The sequence below is a fragment of the Notamacropus eugenii genome, chromosome 3 (assembly GCF_028372415.1).
Source record: "Notamacropus eugenii isolate mMacEug1 chromosome 3, mMacEug1.pri_v2, whole genome shotgun sequence".
Taxonomy (NCBI): domain Eukaryota; kingdom Metazoa; phylum Chordata; class Mammalia; order Diprotodontia; family Macropodidae; genus Notamacropus; species Notamacropus eugenii.
Genome location: NC_092874.1, coordinates 311,234,526 through 311,255,403, shown reverse-complemented (window position 1 = coordinate 311,255,403; position 20,878 = coordinate 311,234,526). Strand labels below are relative to the sequence as shown.

The following is a 20,878-nucleotide window of genomic DNA, read 5'->3' as shown; positions in this document are numbered from 1 at the left end:
GTACTAAGAGCTAAGTAAATGTTTGAATATTATTTTTCTTATTAAATGGGTTTCTAGCATTTTGATCCATTGATAACAGCCAGCTGGCATTATGGGGAGTGGGTTCCTGATTTTTCTGAAATTGGATATTTATGAATTTTGGGGATAATCTTGGCTGAAAATACTCTAATAGTAATTTGCTTTCTATTAAGAAAATTGCGCTTCATGTTCTTTTTTTTTTTTCTGCCAGGAAATCTTCAGATGACTATACCAGTACTCTTTTAAATTAACATGAGGCTTCATTTTCTTTGAGTATTTTTCTTTTGACTTTGTCACTATGTATTTTGCAAAATTGAAAAAGAATTTAGGCATCAGATCATTCACTTTTCTTTTCCTTCTATAACATTTTCTTTGGGCTCCTCCATCACAGTCCTTTTAACATCTTTCTGTTTCTCTGTTCTCTAGGAACTAATATAGTTCTCTATATTGCTTGCACTTTGAAACACTTACTAGTCATGGTGGGTTATTATGGTAGTAACCACTTGTGAAAAGGTGCAGCTGGTCAACTGTAGACTTTCTTTCTGATGCAATTAATAGACACAGGACTCCTGATTGAAGCAGATGGTTCATGGTTTTTAATTCTGGGAATAAATGCCAACATAGCTGAGATCAGGACCTTATCCTTAATTCCAGCTCCAGAATTTTGATCAGAACAGCTGGGTTTGAATTGAATTGCAGTTTTCAAGAGCACCAGGTCCTTCCCCTCTAACATTATAGTAGCCTGTTGAGAAGACGCTCTTCCATTTGAATAGTTATTTACTCATCTGCCAAATCGAGAAATGGTGCTGTAGAATAACAGGGTGAGAAATTGCTGAGGCACCTGTGTGGAATCCTAAAAAACCGTAGAGAAGGAATTTGGACAGTTCCAACCTAGCCCTTGTTCAACATTTTTGGGTGTGCTACCACTAATGCATAGTTTATCCTGATTAGTTGTTTATGCTTAGAGACCTCAGAAAATAAATCAACTGACAGTGTAGGCTGGTGGTGATGAAAACAGTTAACATAGAATATATCTTGGTGAATTACAGAAAGCAGACAGTGTAGTTGTAAAACATTTTAGGCTGACATAAGTTCTTTTTAAAATTCATTTTTCCCCCCAATAAACAAAAATCTATTTTCTTTCCCTCTTACCTTCCTGGGGGTTGGAGGTGGGAAACGACAAAAAACCGTATAACAAATAAACATAGTCAAGCAATTTCCTGTATTGGCTTTGTCCAAAAATATGTGTCTCATTTTGTGTATTTGTTTACCGCTTCTCTTTCAGGATCTAGATAGCTTGTTTCTTCGTTGGTCCTCTGGAATCGTGATTGATCATGGCATTGATTAGCATTCTCAAGTTTTTTGGAATCTGCATTAAATCCTTTAGCTAGCTTATTCCTTCTCTTTCAGATCCCTAAATGGCTCACAAAGAATTATCCAAAGACTTTCTTTTTGCCATATGCTATCTTGCAATATTTAATTTTGGTTTGATTATTATTATTTGGTAACAGGTAAAAGATTTGGTACAGACAACGGAAGTGACACTATTTCTTCAAGAATTATTTTTGAGTCTTTTGCGGCATCCTATTTTCTGGCAAGAGGAGCTTGTCAAGCTAAGCCTGCAAATTCTGTGTATTTGTGAAGTAAGCCTAAAGATAACTGGAGAATGTTCATCTTTAATTCACCTTTTAGAAAAAAATTTTGAACTTCTGAAAGAGGTAAGATTTGCTTTAAAAAAAAAGGTCGATGCATCTTTTTTTGAAATGTTTAATAAATTTTGTTCAATAATTGGATAGGTTGTGCCTGCCTACTGATTTGATATTCCCAGAATTTTAGAGTAGGACGGAACATTAGAGGTTATTTACTTAAACCTTTGTCCAAACCAAGGATTTTTAACCTGGAGTCTTTGGATCCCTAAGGGATCCATGGACGTATTTCAGGAGGTTTTGAACTTGGAACAAAATAAAGTTACATCTTTATTTTTACTAAACTCTGCTTGAAATTTGGCGTTTCCTTCAATTGTTTAAAAACATTATTCTTAGAAAGGGTCCATAGGCTTCATTGGATTGCCCAGCAAGTTCATAACACAAAAGGCTTAGAACCCCCAGTCTGAACAGTAAGCCACTCTGTAACATCCCAGATAAGCCCATCTTCCCCCCACCCCCAATTTATTTACTTTTAGTTTTCAACATTCACTTCCATAAGTTTTAAATTTTCTTCCCCTCCCTTTCCCCCCTCCCTCCCCAAGATGGCATGCAATCTGATATAGGCTCTACACATACATTCCTATTAAGCACATTTTCACATTAGTCATGTTGCACAGAAAAATTATAATGAATGGGAGAGACCATGAGAAAGGAAAAAAAAGCAAAATAAAAAAGCATAGTTTGCTTCACTCTCATTCTGACTCCATAGTTCTTTCTCTGGATATGGATGACATTTTCCATCACGAGTGCTTTGGAAATGTTTAGGTCCTTGCGTTGCTGAGAAGGGCTGTCCATTAGAACCAGTCCTTGCACACTGTGGCTATTTCTGTGAACGGTGTTCTCCCGGTTCTGCTCACTTCACTCAGCATCAGTTCATAGAAATCTTTCCAAGGTTTTCTGAAGTCTGCTTGTTCATTCTTTCTTATACAACAGTAGCGTTCCGTAACATTTATGTACCACAACCTGTTTAGCCATTCCCCAGTTATGGACGTTTCTGGTTCTTTTTTTTTTTTAGTTAAATTTATTCATTTATTTTATGTTTTCAACATTGATTTCCACAAAATTTTGAGTTCCAAATTTTCTCCTCATCTCTCCCCTCCCCCCACCCCCAAACGCTGAGGATTCTAGTTACCCATACCACCAGTCTGCCCTCCCTTCTAACATCCCTCCCTTCCCTCATCCCCATCTTCTCTTTTGTCCTGTAGGACAAGATAAATTTCTATACTCCATTACATGTATTTCTTATTTCCCAGTTGTATGCAAGAACAATATTCAACAGTTGTTCCTAAAACTTGGAGTTCCAATTTCTCTTCCTTCCTTCCTCCCCACTCATCCCCATTGAAAAAACAAGCAATTCAATATAGGCTATATATGTGTAGTTTTGCAAATGACTTCCATAATAGTCATGTTGTGTAAGACTGACTATACTTTCCTCCATCCTATCCTGCCCCCCATTTCTTCTATTCTCTCTTTTGACCTTGTCCCTCCCCAAGAGTGTTGACTTCTAATTGTTCCCTCTTCCCATTGCCCTCCCTTCCATCATCCTCCCCACCTTGCTTATCGTCTTCTCCCCACTTTCCTGTATTGTAAGATAGGTTTTCATACCAAAATGAGTGTGCATTTTATTCCTTCCTTGAGTCAAATGTGGTGAAAGTAAGCTTCACATTTTCCCTTTCACCTACCCCCTTTTCCCCTCCATTGAAGTCTTTCTCTTGCCTCTTTTATAATTTGCCCCATTCCATTTTTCCCTTTCTCCTCCCAATATATTCCTCTCTTACCCTTTAATTTTATTTTTTTAGATATGATCCCTTCCTATTCAACTCACCCTGTGATCTCTGTCTCTCTGTGTGTGTGTATGTATGTAATCCCACCAACTACCCAGGTACTGAAAAAAGTTTCAAGTTACTAGTATTGTTTTTCCGTATAGGAATGTACACAGTTCAACTTTAGTAAGTCCCTTATGATTTTTTTTTCCTGCTTACCTTTTCATGCTTCTCTTGATTCTTGTGTTTCAAAGTAAGATTTTTTTTTCAGCTCTGATCTTTTCATCAAGAATGCTTGGAAGTCCTCTATTTCATTGAAAGACCATTTTTTCCCTTGAAGTATTATACTCAGTTTTGCTGGGTAGGTGATTCTTGGTTTTAATCCTAGTTCCTTTGACTTCTGGAATATCATGTTTTATGCCCTTCTGTCCATTAATGTAGAAGCTGCTAGATCTTGTGTTACCCTGATTGTATTTCCACAGTACTCAAATTGTTTCTTTCTAGCTGCTTGCAGTATTTTCTCCTTGACCTGGTAATGCTGGAATTTGGCTGCCTCTGCTGCTGCCACCTGAGTCTAGAACTAAGGGGACACCCTGCTCCCTTCTTGGCCACCTAAAAAAACCCTCTCACTGACCTTTGGTGCCTGTGGGTTGAGGTATCTGCACTGCTACTGGGGATTCTGTTCCCGAAGCCTGCCTGGTCCTGCTCCTCCCGGTGCTGTGACCAAGGCTGGGTTGGTTTCCGCTCCGTGTCCGGTGCGACAGACTTTCTGGTAGGCCTTTCAGGTCACCCTCAGCTAGAAATCTCCTTTACTCGGTTGTTCTGTGGCTTCTGTTGCTCTAGAATTTGTTGAGAGTCTTTCTTTACAGGTATTTTATGAGCTGTGGGGGAAGTGCTAGTGTATGTGCATCTTTCTACTTTGCCATTTTGGCTCCATCCTGATATTTCCAGTTCTTGACCACCACAAACAGAGCTGCTATGAATATTTTTGCACATATGGGATGTTTTCCCAATTTTTTGACCTCTTTGGGAAACAGTCCTAGAAGCAGTATTGCTAGGTCAAAGGGTATGCAAATTTTTGTAACCCTGTGGGCATAGTTCCAAATTGCTCTCCAGATTGGTTGGATCAGCTCAACCAACAATGAATTAGTGCTCCAACTCTCCCACATCTTCTCCAGCATTTGTCATGTTGGCCAATCTGATAGGTGTGATGTGGTGCCTCAGAGTAGTTTTGATTTGTATCTCTCTACTCAGTAGTGATTTAGAGCATTTTTTCTTATGACTGTAGATATAAACCTATCTTTTGAAAACAATAAGTGCAGTGTCTTGTTTGCAGAGACTAGAATAGTGCATATACACTTCTAGAAAGGGCATTCCGCATGCTCATGTTTCTATTTTAGTCTGTTTATGTGTAGAGGCTCTTTTATTCTAAATCTGTTTTAACTGACCATAAGAAGGTAAGTGGCTAAATGTTACTGTAGTCTACTCAGTTGTAGCCAGAGATCCATTATCCATTTTTCTAGCAGATATTTCATTACCTGCTCTTCCCACAATTCAGTCTTAAAACTTGCCTTCCATTAGGCAACTTTCCACGAAGAGGACAAAAGTTGTATACCCACGTAGTGTACCAGATGACTAGATTTGTCTTTTGTATAACCTGTTCCGTCCCAACCACCACTGGTGGCTACCACTAGCTTTCAACACTATCATGCATGTAAAATAATATTCCCCATAGCCCTCTGCTTCATTGACTGTGTCCTCCAATCACTATGCTGAGTGTGCCTTTGCCATGAGTTTTACATGAATCAGTTTTATTTTATTCTATTTATACTATTCAATTATTATGCTACAAATTTTATAAAAAGTACAAAAGCCTTATCTAGTCATCCAGTGCACTCCCCTCATGGGGTATGCTGTACATTCTGAGAGAGTTGATTCCCTTGGTCAACTCTATTTATTAAGAAATGTTTCCTGATATTGATCTGAGATCTCTTTCTCATTAGCTTCTTCCTGTGGTTCATGGTTCTGCCTCCTGGCCTCAAGAACAAATGGCCTGATCTTTTTCTGCTTGTCAGCCTTATAAATAACTGAAGACGACTTTCAGATTTCTTTCATATCTTCTCTTTACTAAACTAAACCTCCCTAAGACGTCAACCATTTCTGATATCATATGGTCTTCAGTACCGTGATCACTCTGTTTCCCTTTTCCTGGTATGCTCTATTCCATCAGTGCTCTTCCTAAAATGTGCCACTCAGAACAAATATAATAATAGCTGATATTCATATTATGTGTGTGAACATTCATGAGCATAAAAGGTGATCATATGTGTATGTATGTATATATATGTGTATATCAGATGTACATGTACACACACATATACTATGCTTTAAGTTTTATAACATGTGTTACCAGAACTGAACAAAAGACTCCTGATGTAGTCTGACTGTCATGGAATATAGTAGTGTTAGCATGTCCCTTATTCTAGACACTGTGTGTATATTAATGCAGTTTAATAGAGTGTTGATTTTTTTGACTGCTGTGTTACGCTATTGGTTGATTGAACTTTCAATCTATACTAAAACTCTCAGATACCTTCACATTAAATATTATGTAGCAAGTTTCCCCATCTTGTGTTTGTATAGTTGATTCTTTGTACTCAAATGTAGAATTTTAGATTTATCATGATCACATTTTGTTAAATTTTGTTTTTGCTTCCAGATTGATTGTGTTTTTAGATTCTGACTTTGTCATCTGGGTGTTAGGAAATTTTCCTTGCCTTCTTATTATTTGTAATTTTGATAAGTATGCTATTTTTGCCTTCATTCAAGTCATTAATAAAAGATTAATTAATTAATTAATAAAAGGCACAGTCACAGACGGTTCACTGGGGCATTTCACTAGGTACTTTCTACCAAGTAAACAGTCTGTTAATAACTTTCCTTTGTATGTGCTCATCCCACCTGTTTCTGAATCCGTACTTGTATTTTATTCTAGCTTTATATCTCCATCTTGTTCACAAGGATAACACAGGTGACTTTGTTGAATGTTTTTCTAAAATCGAAGTATACTGTATATATGGAATTGACTGGACCTGTCTACCAATCTAATAACTTTATGTGCAAAGAAACATATTTCTGTGGGATATTGTGCACTAGACTGCTGGAAAGTTTTATTTTTAACATTAATCTGATATCTAAGTATTTCTAACTTGGAGAGAGAAAGAGAGAGAAGTCCAAATTTACATAGTTCACCCATGCTCTATGACATGTCTTTCCATCCCAAGAGGATTTGAGGTAAGATTCTTGAACAAGGGAAAAAATTATAAGATAGTAAAATACATTTTGGTTTATTGTTCCAAAATGTTACTACTTGATTCCTTCTTGAACTATTCCCCTCTGTAACTGAAAAGGGAATACTCCCGTTGATCGGTATATCAACCTTGAGTGCAGAAGAAGAGGCAATGATCTTATTTTAACAAGAGTTAAGTTTTTAATTAAATTTTTATCCTTTTTACTAAGAAATGCGTTAGTTTTCATTTTCCTAAGGGACAGTTTTGGAAATGGTTTTAGACTAGAGAAAATATTTCATAATTAATAGTTGACCTAAAAAGGAGATTTCTAATATGCTTCTATACTTGTTAAAAAACATGAAGTGAGTTTGGTATGAAATATTCTTTTTAAAAAGTGTTTTATTAATTCTCTCTTCTTTCTAAACAGTTAGCTTATCAAGTGACCACATCTTACTGTTTCACTCTCTGTTTTCTAGGACCAAGATTGGTCATTACAAATATTCCATGTTGTGCTTTCTGTTAGTTTTCTTTTCATTTATATTATTTGTACTCATTGTGTACATTGCTCTTTTGGTTCTGTTTTCTTTGTACTGCTTTAATTCATGCAGATATTCCCAGGTTTTGTTGAATTCCTAATAGTGGCTATCAAGAGTGACAAGATCTGTGAAAATGAATGTCATAGAACTAGATTTTCTAAGTAGATTTATTCTGATAAGTATTATAATTTGTGCGTACATTGAATTTCCCTCTTCTGGAGGTATTTGTATTTGGCCATACTTGATGCTAAACCAGCTGTAGTCCTATAGTAATATACTGCCTAGATAACAATGATCAGATATCCAGTATTCTGCAAAAAACCCAGAAAAACAAAGAAACTTCTGAGAGATGAAGATTTTAGAGTTAGTAATGGCTTAACGCATGTCATTGCCGCACTATGTAAGTTCTTAAATGCTTAAAATATATTCCTCAATTAAAAAAAAAAATTAAAGGCATGCTAACTCTTAGGGACAACCATTTCCCTTTCACACCACTCCCAAACCATTCCTTTACAATACTTTCTACAGTTTTTCCACTAATTGAACTTCAGTTGCTTTTTGAAAATTATGTTTGAAAAAATTACAGTTTGAAGATATTGAATAATTTGAGAAGTGCGTATCTCCAGTCATTTCTCCTGTTTCGGGGCTTTTTTTTTTTTTTTTTTTTTTGGACGATCATTGACAGCTGTTCCATCATTTTTTACAGTACCCTGAGGTAGTTCGTTGTAGCCTGATGCCTTGAGGGCCTACTGAGTTCACTGTTCACATTACCTTACTTATATTTGTTTTCTTTTCTTTTTTTTACTTTCATTTATCTTTTTCAATCTGGAAATAACTTTTTCTTGGTATAGAAAATTAATCCTTTTAAACCAGGTGATTGATTTCTTCCCTTTCTTGATTTTTTTTTGCCTCCAAACATAATTTAAACAGTCTCTTTCTGTTGTTCTTACTCTTCATTGTCAAGCACTTCATTTTGTGCTTTAGAGTTCCTGACACTATTCTCATAAAACTGTTTCACTCTTTTATCTTTATCCTCCCTTACTTGCCTTTCATTTTTGTGCTTGTTTTTTTAAGCCTGATTTTTATTTTTCTGGTTTGTTTTGTACCAAAGCCTCATTTATAGAGATAGAGCTCCCTTTTCTCTTACACAGTAAGTTTTCCCTTGTAATAACAATAAAGAGGTGCATGTCAGTGAAACCAATCAGTACATGAACGGTGTCTGACGGTATATTCATTATCTCCTGCCCTTAGTTCCCTCCTCTGAAATGGAGAGAGGGAGATGTGTTTTCTCTCTGTTTTGGAATCAAGCTTGATCATTGTAATTATACAGTGTTCAAGGTCTTTTTGTTTGTTTGTTTGCATTCTTTTAGCCACTGCATATATAATTTTTATGCTTTCACTTCATTCCATTTCAATTCTTACTAGAAATGTATTTTAAAAGCTTAAATTGGTTGATGAGTTTCCTTTATCTTCAGATTAGTCTTCTTCAATAGTTCCTACTTCCTGTGTTCATTAGAATTTTATCTTCAAAATTTCCTTCTTGAGTTCCTTATGCCTCTTGGGCTAAGAAATGTTAGAACATCCTTTTTATCTCTCTTTTTCTCTCTATCCCTTCTCTAAACTTTTTGAAAATTGCTCTCCCCAAATTTGTGACTCATGTCAAATTGTGCCCTCCTGTCCTTTTCTCCTTTTCTAGTTTGAGGATGAAGTATCTACTCCCTCCTAAGGTTCCCAGCAGTTCTAATTTAGCCAGCAGTCTCTCTCTCTCTCTCTCTCTCTCTCTCTCTCTCTCTCTCTCTCTCTCTCTCTCTCATTAGATTAAGTTATTCATTGCTTTGTTTTTGGCACATGTCCAGCTATTTAAAGATTTCCATTTTTATTGTATCATGCTTTCATGTTCATGTTTCCTCAATTCCTCCTCAGGCAGTCTGTCATAAACTCTGAGGACAACGATTGCTTATACTTCTGCCTCCGTTGATCTTTATTCAGATGCTCTACAGTAAGCTTTATGTGTTGGCTTCCTGTATTTCCTTGTATGAGTCAATTTTTGAATATTTTCTCCGCACTCCCTTTTAGTCTAAACTCCATCTTTTAAATAAAGGTTACCTTTCTAGAAGTATATTTTAGTCACGGATCTTATCCTACCCAAATTATGTTAATATCTCTTAGGTCAGATTTATCACTTTGTCTTTGGATCTCAGCTTCATCTTTATTATACGTATATTGCACATTTGTGTATAGACTTCTTTGGCCTTGGGTTTTGTTGCTCTCACCCCCACCCCCTTTTTTCGGAATTTGTTTCTTATGAATTTCTACTGCTTTTCTTTTCGTATCTTGTTCTCAAATCTCTTCAGCTGCTGCAGTTGAACTTTGTGTGGCAGAATTTGCGGAAGTGCAGGGTGTAGGTGGGAGGGACCTTTCTTAGCGAATAGAGTTCACCTGAAAGATTTTTTTTTAAATTGAAGGCTGTTGTTTACTAAATGGGTCTATCTTAATAATCATGAAGACAATATACAGGCAGCAAGTATATATTACCCTTGTCAAATATCAAGACAGTTATGGTATTTGAATATATATGTATGTTCACATGCGCAGATATATCAACTCAAGGATGGATGTGATGATGTTAATAGCCTGTATTTATATAGTGCTTTAAGTTAGAGGCAGGATGACGCAGATATCATCTCATTTTATTTGCACAACTCCTGGAGGTGGGTGTGCTGTTATCAATTATTATCCACATTTTACAGATGAAGAAACCAAGTTATAGGTGTTCAATGACTTGGTCAAGGTCACACATTGGTGTCTGAGGCTGGATTCAAAGTCATGTTGGGATCCAGCGCTCTACCCACTGCACCACGCAGCTGCTGCTAAAATGTGTATATGTATGTGGTATTGTATTCATTTTATAAAGGTCTTCGTGCCGTGTTATAAGTCTGTGGTGTTGATTGTGCATGGAATATTATGCATATTTGCAGGGTGCATGACATAATAGTAAGGATTTTTTCAAAAATTTAAAAGATTCTTTTCTTCCTTTTTCCTTAGGGATTTCCTGTTGAACAAGCCATAGTTGGAATAGGTTTACTTATCCTACAGACACCGACAAGTCAGCAGAAGCCCATCTTAAATCTAGGTAAGTTTTACCCTTCTTAGGAAACTGTTAGTATAGCATGAATCTTAGCAAAGGTATTGCACTCTTTTTCTGTTTCATCAGAGGATGGGCATTTTTGGTTTTCTCTCTTATATCTTTCCTACTTCATTATCTTCAAGTGGAGCATATTCTTGCATAGTGTAGTGGATTGAGAGTTTACCTCAAAGCCAAGAAAGCCCTTGGTTAAATTCCTGTCCCGTAGAACAGCAAGGACCCTGACATACACAGGAGGGCTTACCGTACAGGTTCTTAGATCTGTCTTGCTAAAAGGAAAGCAACTATTGAGGGGTCAGTAATCTTTCATCAAGCACATATGTCATTCACTTAGTGCAAGGGAAAAGGCAGCACCCTGAACTTCGGAGAAAATACAGAGGAAGTAAAAGACCAACAGACAAGGTTTCCAGCTGTCTGATCATAAGCAATACATGCATCACAGATCAACAGACAGATCCAACTGTCTGATCATTACATACATACCAGAGAGAGAAGCATCAACATCAGAGTTTTCAAAGTTGGGGGCTCCTTAGTGGTTACATTGAGTCTTGTCTGGTCAAACACTTCCAATGAGTAAGCCCCCAAGTAAAACCTCACCTCCAAGTATATATACACGCTTTTCAGAGCCCCAGGACATCACACCTGTTGAGAATCAGTACATTAAAAATTAACAAAAGGTGTAGGCCTCCCTTAAGCTTTCCTTAATGGGCAGGCCCATTAATGGGTGGGGAAGATCTCTGCTTAACATTACACCTGGCACCTAATCTGCTGTCTCTGCCCATGTCTAAAGTTCTTAACCTCTCACTTCTCAGCAGCTCTCTAAGAATGTAAATTGCAGAGAAGGTATCTTCTTGTATTAGTAGAAGAAATTTTCTTACCTTGTCGTTCCCTACAATGAAATGAAAGACCCAGTCTGTACTCCCTTCCTCCCTTAGCATGCCATGGTAAAATCTTGATAATAATAGTTCATGTTTGTTGTAGTTCATGTTGTTCAGTCATCTTCTAGTCATGTCTGAGTCTTTGTGACTCCATCTGTGGTTTTCTTTGGGAAAGATACAGGAGTGGTTTGCCATTTCCTTTTCCAATTCATTTGACAGAAGAAAACTGAGGCAAACAGGATGAAGTGATTTGCCCAGGTTCACACAGGTGGTAAGTGTATCTGAGGCCATATTTGAACTCAGGAAGACAACTACGCCTGGCACTCTATGCACTGTACCACCTAGCTGCACTGGTTCACATTTATAAATTACCTAAAGGCTTACAAAACTCTTTCCTCATACTCTCCCTTTTTAGGTTTGTGTAATGACAGTTAAAGATCTTCTTGCATCCATTAATAGGCCTCAAGTGGAGCCTATTGGGGGAGGAACTTGTTTAAAGGGAAAGTTTGCTTATGAGGAAGTTGTTGGCTTGAAGGTTTTCACACCTTTTGGTAATTAGGCACAGAAGCATGTGGATTGTGAGGGCTTCTGGCTCTATATATACTCTGAGGTGAGGTTTTGCTTTGGGGTCTTCTTTGGAAGAAGGTTTGTGTGCCACATGAGACCCTGGGTCTCCCTTGAAAATACAGATGTTGGTGTTTCTCTCTCCCTAAAATCAGAAGTTATAGACTCATTAGATTCAGGACTGAAAGGTATCTAGGGAGATAACTTGAACAGCTGCCTCATTTTACAGATGAGGAAGTAAGGCCCAGAGTGGTCACACAGTTGCAAATCCTGGATCTTATCCTGTCTTTAACCCCTTAACAATTATTTATTAAGTGTCTCTACTATATACTAGGCATAATGCTAAGGAAACAAATACAAGGAATGAAATAACCTGTTCTCTCTTTTTACATTCTTTTGACTTTTAAATCCAGAGTGTGTTTCCCTTCAAGCAGATAGGAATGGGAACTTAATTTTATGAAACCAGTTGCAATTCTCTGTGCATTTATTAAGAATCCTATGCAGACAAATAGGAGAAAAGCCCTGCTGGGGAGGAGCTCATATTCTACTCAGAGGACACAAAGCAGATACATATTAGGAGGTAGAACAGTATTTTGGATAGTTTGGTGGAGGGATAGCTCTTATAATTGAGAGAGTCAGAAGATTCTTCACATGGGGAATGAAGTTGAGATATTCCTTGAAAGGAGCTAGAGTTGGTGGTGTGGAAGGAGATCATTTCAGGCATGGTAGAATAGATCATATAAAAGATGGAATGTCATTTGTGGGAAGAACAAATGGGCCAAATGGGCCAAATGGACTAGAATGAAGATTGTATGAAGAGTCTTAAGTATGTAAAGATTAAGTTGCAACCAGATTGTGAAGCCTTATAAAAGGAAATTATATTTTATCCTGGAAGTAATAGGAAACTCCTGGAGATTCTTGGTCAGGAGAGTGAAATTGTTGATGTTATGCTTTTAGGCATTTCAATTTGGTAGTTTGTGGATGTAGAGACTGGAGATGTGAAAGCTAGTTAGGAGGCCATTTCAATAGTTAGGGGAAAATGGGGCCGATTGTGATGAGAACATGGAGAAGGGGGCAGATGTGAGAGATGTTCTGGAGATAAATTCTCCAGGACTTTGTAGCTGATTGGACATGGGAGATGAGTGAGAGTGATGAGTAGTGAGTTAAAGATTGTGAACCTGATTGACTAGAAAGATATTGATGCTTTTTGACAAAAATGGGGAAGTTAGTAGAGGGATAGGTAGGGTTAGGGAGGAAGATATTAGAATTGGGTTTCTGTGTGTTGATGTTGAGATGCCTATGGGATATTCACATGAAGTATTACACTAGGTCTCAGGCAAGAGATGAGGGCTTAATAAGGACACTGAGAAATCATATGTGTAGAGAGTATTTCAAGAGTTGAGGCCCCAGAGCAGACCTTTAGGAGCCTGAGACAGAGTGGTCAGGCAAGTGATAGGAAAACCAAAAGAGAGCAATGTCTTGAAAACTCATGGAAGAGAGGGTATCCAAGAGGAGGGCAATGCTTCAAAAAGAGGTCAAAAAAGTTAAAGATTGAAGAAAGGCCATTGAGTTTAGCAATTCAGAAATTTTTGATAATGTTGTAGAGTGGTTTCTATTTAGTTGTGGGATGCCAGAAGCTACAGTAAACAGGATTAACAAATGAGCCGGATATGAGAGAGTAGAGACAATGAATATAAAGATACCATCCATCTGTATGGTATTACTTTAATTATACTTATTTTTAAAATTATTTTATTCAAAGCTTTTTTAATATCACTTTCATATATCCATTTCCTTCCTCTTTCCTATTTTCTATCTAAAGAATCATTCTTTATAATAAAGAATAAGTAACAAAAAAAGCAGTTGAACAAAACTCAATACATTAAGTATATCCAGAAATATGTTTTATTCTACACCCATTTACTCTAGGTCTGCAACAAAGGGTAGGTAGTTATGTATGCTTTGCTTTCCATTAGTTATTATAGATAGCCTGTGTGCCATATGATCTGAGTAGTGATTGGGGATCTGTCAGATGATGTGTTTGGTTGTTGGGGCTGATGTGGTCTGATCTTTCGTCAGGTGCCTAAGTTAGATAAACACCTGTGCTCTAGGGAGTTTACCACAGTGGCATTCTGGGTGTCTGTTTCCTTATAGAATGGTTGTAATACCTAACGTAGCCTAGATTAAATCTTTGGTTGTACGCTCTCTTGTTCTGTTAGCCTTCATTCTATTTGGTCTTCTACCCCAGTCCCTTTTTTTCTCTTTCATTACATGGCAAGTAGGATCATTACAAGGATAGTTCATTTCATTCTTGGAAACCATTCTTTATTTCTTAATTTTAAAAATTTATTTTCAGTTTTCAACATTCACTTCCACATAATTTTGAATTTCAAATTTTCTCCCCATCTCCCCTGCTCCCCATGCCAGGACTGTGTGTATTTTGATTACCCTTTCCTCCAATTTGCCTTCCCTTCTATCACCACTTCCCCTCCCCCATCCCCTTCCCTTCTATTTTCCTATAGGACAAGGTAGATTTCCATATCCCATTGCCTATATATCTTATTTTCTTGTTGCATGTAAAAACAATTTTTAATGTTCATTTTTAAAGCTTTGAGTTCCACATTTGCTCCTTTCCCCCCTCCCTACCCACCGTCATTGAGAAGGCAAGCAATTCGATATAAGTTATACATGTGTAGTCCTGCAAAACACTTCCATAACAGTCATGTTGTGAAAGACTAACCATATTTTCCTCTATCCTGTCCTGCCCACTATTTACTCTCTCATTTCACCTGTCCCTCTACCAAAGTGTTTGCTTCTGATTAGCCCTTCCCCCAACCTGCTGTCCGTTCTATCATTCCCCCTGTCCTATTCCCTTCCCCCCGCTTTCCTGTAGGGTAAGATAAACTACCATATCCAATCGATTGTGTATGTTATTTCCTCTTGAAGCTGAATGTGATGAAAGCAAGGCTTACTTATTCACTCTCACCTACTCCTTCTCCTCCTCCATTGTCAAAGTTCTTTCTTACCTCTTTTATGTGAGATGATTTATATATTCTGCCACTCCATTTCTCTTTCTCCTAGTACATTCTTCTCCACACTTAGTTTTCTTTTTTAGTTATCATCCTTTCATATTCAGTTCACCCTGTGCCCTCTGTATCTCTTTCTGCACACACACACACACACACACACACACACACACACACGCACACACACACACACACGCATACACATATATTCCCTCCAACGATCCTAGTACTGAGAGTTACAAATATTTTTCCATGTAGGAATGTCAACAGTTCTTTAATAAGTCCCTTATGATTGTTTTTCCTGTTTATCTTTTCATGCTTCTCTTGATTCTTGTATTTGAAAGTCAAATTTTTTGTTTAGCTCTCGTCTTTTCAGCAGAAATGCTAGGAAGTCCTTTATTTCATTGAAGTTCCATTTTTTCCCCTGAAGTATGGTACTCAGTTTTGCTGGGTAGGTGATTCTTGGTTTTAGTCCTAGTTCCTTTGACTTCTGGAATATCATATTTTATGCCCTTCTATCCATTAATGTAGAAGCTGCTAGATCTTGTGTTACCCTGATTGTATTTCTACAATACTTGAATTGTTTCTTTCTAGCTGCTTGCAATATTTTCTCCTTGACCAGGGAACTCTGGAATTTGGCCACAATGTTCCTAGGAGTTTCTCTTTTTGGATCTCTTTCAGGAGATGATTGGCGGATTCTTTCAGTATTTATTTTGCCCCCTGGTTCTAGAATATCAAGACAGTTTTCCTTGATAATTTCTTGAAAGATGATGTCAGGGCTCTTTTTTTTGATCAAGATTTTTAGGTAGTCCAATAATTTTAAAATTGTCTCTCCTGCATCCATTTTGCAGTCAGTTTTTTTTTTCCAGTGAGATACTTCACATTGTATTCTATTTTTTTCATTATTTTGGTTTCATTTTATAATTTCTTGATTTCTCATAAAGTCATTACTTTCCATTTGTTCCATTCTAATTTTTAAGGAATTATTTTCTTCATCGAACTTTTGGACCTCTTTTTCCATTTGGCCCATTCTGCTTTTTAAGGCATTCTTCTCCTCATTGCCATTTGAGTTAGTCTAATTTTGAAGGTGTTATTTTCTTCAGCATTTTTTGGGTTTCCTTTAGCAAGCTATTGATTTGCTTTTCATGATTTTCTTGCATCACTGTTGTTTCTCTTTCCAATTTTTGCTCTACTTTCCTTACTTGATTTTCAAAATTCTTTTTGAGCTTTTCCGTGGCCTGAGACCAATTTATATGTTTCTTGGAGACTTTGGATGCTGGCTTCATTGTCTTCTTCTGGTTGTATGTTTTGATCTTTCTCATCACCAATGAAGTAAGAAAATACCTCTTCACTGAGAAAGTAAGAATCTGTAAGAATCTTTCTGTTTTCCCCCTGTTTGCTCATTTCCCCAACCAATTACTTGACTTTTGAGCTCTTTGTTAAGTGGAGTGCTCCTGAAGCAGCTTCAGTTTCAGCAGTGGCTACCGCTGCACTGGTGCTGAGAACGGACCATGCTCCCCTCTAAGCCAAGTGAGAGACTCTTCCCATTGACCTTCAAAGCTGTCTTTGGTGTTTGTGGGTTGAGAAGTCTGAAAACCACAGCAGTCACCAATTCAGTCCCCTAAATCCTGCTCCAGCTCCATCCACACTTGTGTGATCTATGCTAAACTGTCCTAGTCTGATGTGATAGACCCTTCCTGTCAACCTTCCAGATTGTCTTGGGCTGGAAATTTGCTTCAACTCATCATTTTGTGGCTTCTGCTGCTCTAGAATTTGTTTAGAGTCATTTATTTACAGGTTTTTTGAAGGGTTTGCGGGGAGAGCTATAGCAGGTCCCTGCTTCTCTTCTGCCATCTTGGCTCCTCCTCCAAGAAATTCAGACATCATTCTTACTCTGTTTGAATTCCATCTCTGGCATTTTAGCTGTATGATCATAGGTGAGAGACTCAAATTTCCTGACCCTTGGTTGCTCCTTCAGTAAAATGGGAATAATTTGAATGATAGTTATTGGACTGTTATGGTGATCAGATGAGATAATCAGATGCTTCATATCTAAAAGTGATGTATAAATATAATTATTAATATTTCAAGTAAAACTGAAGGTTTTTTTAAATAGCCACACTTGGTTATCTAAAGCAGAGGAGTCAGTAGGTCCAAGCATAACTCCTTGGGGACCTGAACCTGATAAAAATGTAATTGGCAAATGTTTGACAAACTCAATAAAAATACTGTACCATAGATAATGTTCTATTGTAGTTTTCTAAGTCAATACGTAATTGACAAGGGATGAATTTCTATTTCTTTGGCACCAGTACTCTAAAGCCAGGAAACCCTTGGGTGTGTCCTTTACACTGGTGTTCTTTGATGCTAGTATCTGATGACTTGATTCCTTATTTTCATTTATCTAGCAAGTAGACTGAATTTCTTTATTGAAATTGTACTTCTGATTTATATTGCCTTATTATCGTGTCCGAATTAAAGAATCATGCCTGAAGCTGTTGAACCTGATAGTTCTGCTTTGTGAAGTCAGGAAGAATTATTCTGGGGGAATAAAGAGGAAAAAATGGGTAGAATGATCAAGAGATTGCTGAATTGTCAGATAAAAAAACCCCCACAACAATTATAGCAGTGAATTAAAAATGAGGTATTCAGATCATTATAGCTGGTTTTTAAATAACTTATGTGGGCTCCAGTGATTATCTGGAAGATTTACAATCCTTCCTTCCAGAAACCATTTGTACTTTATTTAAAAAAAGATAAAAGACATTACTGGTTACTTTTACTATATCTGAAAGCTTCTATTGTATCATAAATGAATTAAAAAATAAGCAACTGATTGCCAAAGGCCGTGACTTGTTTTGGTTCTCATTTCCCTTGCCCTTTCTCCAACATTTCAGCAATAGTAAAAGAAGCTTTTGCTAAGTACTTATTATGTGCCATGCACTGTGCTGTTTGTGGGAGAAACAAAGACAGATATGAATCCCAGAATTTGAGAGTTGGAAAGCATCTCAGGGGCCATGGACTCCAACCTATGCCCTAAAGACATGCCCGCTGTAACATCGCTGCCCAGTGGTCATCCAGCCTCTGTCTATCTCTTGAAGTACCTCTGCATTCCATTCGCTGTAATTGTTAAGAAGTTTCTCCTGATTCCAGACCTAAAGTTTCCTCTTTGCACCTTCACCTGAGGTCCTGTTTCCTCATTAGGGTGATTTCATTTCCAAATGTTTGAAAACAAGTATTATGTTCCTCACCCTCCCAAGAATACGATACTAATATTAGTAATTATTTAGTATTATAACATGTTTTACAAATATCTCATGTTAATGACACAGATGTAAAAAATACAGGACCTAGCACATATCCCTGTGATACTCTACTAGAAATCTCTAGCCATGTCAACACTGAATAAGTAGTAGCTACTGTTATAGTTTGCCTATTCATCTAGTTATGAATATATCCAAGTAGATTACTGAGTCTAAATCTCTCAGTCTTCTCCAAAGGAATGACCTAAGAAACATTATCAAGTTCTTTGGTAAAATCCAAGTAAAGTATGTCTGTGGCATTTACTCATTCCACTAATTAAATGTCTGTATCAGAAAATGGAATACGGACAGTTTGGTGTGAGTTATTCTTAATGTGGCTGCAAAATCACAATTTCTTTTCTAATGTTCCCTTTCCTGGGAATCAAAATGAAGATTGCCAGCCTGTAGTTTGTATACTCTATTGCCTTCCCTTTTCTGAAAATTGAGTAATTTTTTCTGTTCTTCAGCCTTGTGGCATCTCTCCAGTTTTCTGTGATCTTTCATTTGTTAATAGACAATAGCTTAGCAGTCACATCTGCTGATTCTTTCTGTATCTGAGGAGATACTTCATATGGACTAAGTGACTTGAATTCATCAAGGGCAAGTAGGTGTTTTCTTAGATCTTTTTCCTTGTCATGGGTATATGTTTCCTGTTAGCCATTTTCCCCTGTCATTTACAGAACAGTAATCATCCCCTTGGCAGAGAAAGTAGAAGTCAAATATGAATTTAGTAGCTCCATCTTCTTTTTGTTGTTAGTTATTAAGATACAGTCCAAGCAAAGTCTTATGTCTTCTTTGATCTTCCCTTTTTTCCCACTATATCTAAGAAAATTCCAGTTGTTTTTAACTTCTTTTGATAACCTCAATTTTTTCTGAGCCTTAGCATTCCTAAAACTATTTTTATAGAGCCATACCATGTTCCTATATTCATCCTCACTTAGCTGCCTTTCCATCTTTTATACATTTTTAAAAATTAAATTTTATTATTTTTCAATGAATAAATATCTGCCTTCTCTCTCCTTCTTCTACTCCTCCCTCCCCACTCCCCATCGAGAAACAAAGGAAAACAAACTCCTGTCGTAAACATATATAGTCAAGCAAAACAGATTTCCTCGTTGGACATATCCAAAAGTATATATCTCATTTGGTGCTCTGTCCATGACTTCTCTCAGGAGAGGGGCACCATATTTTATCCTTAATCTTCTGGATTTGTGGTTAGTCATTGTGATGGGTCTGAGCTCTCAAGTCTTTTGAAGTTGTTTTTCTTTGCTGCATTGCTGTTATTTTAAACACTGTTTCCCAATTTATTTCGTATCAATTCTTACAAGTCTTCCCAGGTTTTTTTGAAACCAACTCCTTCATTTATTGTAATACAGTAACATTCCTTCACATTTATATGCCATATATAGCTTGTTCAGCTAGTCCCCATTTGACACTGTCCCATTCTCTGCCACTGTAAAAAGGGATATTAGAGATTAGAATTAATTGGAGTTTGTTTGCTTAGGATTAATCCCTCCATTAACCACCCTTCCCTCTTACTCTTTCTTCTATCTTCCTTTTTTCTCCTGCTTTTTATTTCTTTTTCTCATCTGTGTATGGGACTTCTTGCCTCTTTTGACCAATTTAGATAAGAGTAGTTTTGTATGTGTGTACCCTGATTATATGAGATAATTTTCCCTAATCTTTCATTCCTACTTTTCCCTTCCCCATCAAGTGTATTCTTTTCCTCCATTTCATTTTTAGATCCTTTTAAGATCATCACAATTTTTAATAGAATCACTCCCAGGCTTTCTTCTCTAATTTGACTCCCTCCATGACCTCTGATGAAAACAGGTTCAGAGGATAACATGTTTCATATTAAAATGTAAAGAATTTTCCTTTGGAATCCTGTTTGTGCATTTGAAAGTTTCTGTGTAGTCCTTGTGTTTTCATCATGTTGAAAGTCCTGTTATTTCATTACAGTTCCAGTTCTGCATTTTTTACTCTGTTTTTGTGGGAATGTTATTCTTAACCTTTTTGGCTACTGTAAGCCGCTGCTTTCTGGAACACTGTTTTCCATTATCTCTGCTTCTTTATAGTTATGGCTGCTGAATCACATGTGATCTTCACATCAATCAATCTGTTTACTAGTCAGTCAATAAGCGTTTATTAAATGGTTGGTATGTGCTGAAGCAGGCTTCTGAGGATAGAACAAAACATGAGATAATCTCTACTAACTTTAAACTGATATTTCAATGAAGGGACAAGTTAATAGGTCATATGTAGTGTGTATATACACCATATTATAAATTTTGATTCATTCTGCATTTATAGATGCACAGCATACATGCAACCAGGTCATTTTCATATGTGTGTATGTAGGTAAACACACATATATATGTTAATGTATATGTATATGATTTGGCCTCAGCTTAACTTTCTAGTCCTTTTTCTAGGATTTTGCCTAAGTCCAGGGCTCGGGAACCTGCAGCCTTGAAGCCACATGTGGCCCTTTAGGTCCTTGAGTGTAGCTTGTTGACTGAATCCAAGCTTCACAGAACAGATTCCCTTAATAAAAGGATTTGTGGTGTAAAACTTAAACTCATTCAAAAGGCCACACTCAAGGACCTAGAGGGCCACATGTGGCCTTGCAGCTAGCTGCAGGTTCCCT

At 37.1% G+C, this 20,878-nt stretch overlaps 1 protein-coding gene across 8 annotated transcripts in view; it reads left to right on the top strand.

Moving 5' to 3' along the window:
* FOCAD (focadhesin) overlaps window positions 1–20,878 on the top strand; it is a 341,519-nt gene that overhangs the window by 82,528 nt on the left and 238,113 nt on the right. For all 8 annotated transcript variants that reach the window (XR_011964355.1, XR_011964354.1, XM_072596662.1 and 5 more), the window contains 2 exons: window positions 1,530–1,736; window positions 10,359–10,446. Coding sequence is in view for 6 of the 8 variants with exons in the window: in XM_072596662.1 (XP_072452763.1) it covers window positions 1,530–1,736; window positions 10,359–10,446 (295 nt within the window). In the remaining 2 variants the exon portion in view is untranslated. The remainder of the gene's footprint in view (window positions 1–1,529; window positions 1,737–10,358; window positions 10,447–20,878) is intronic.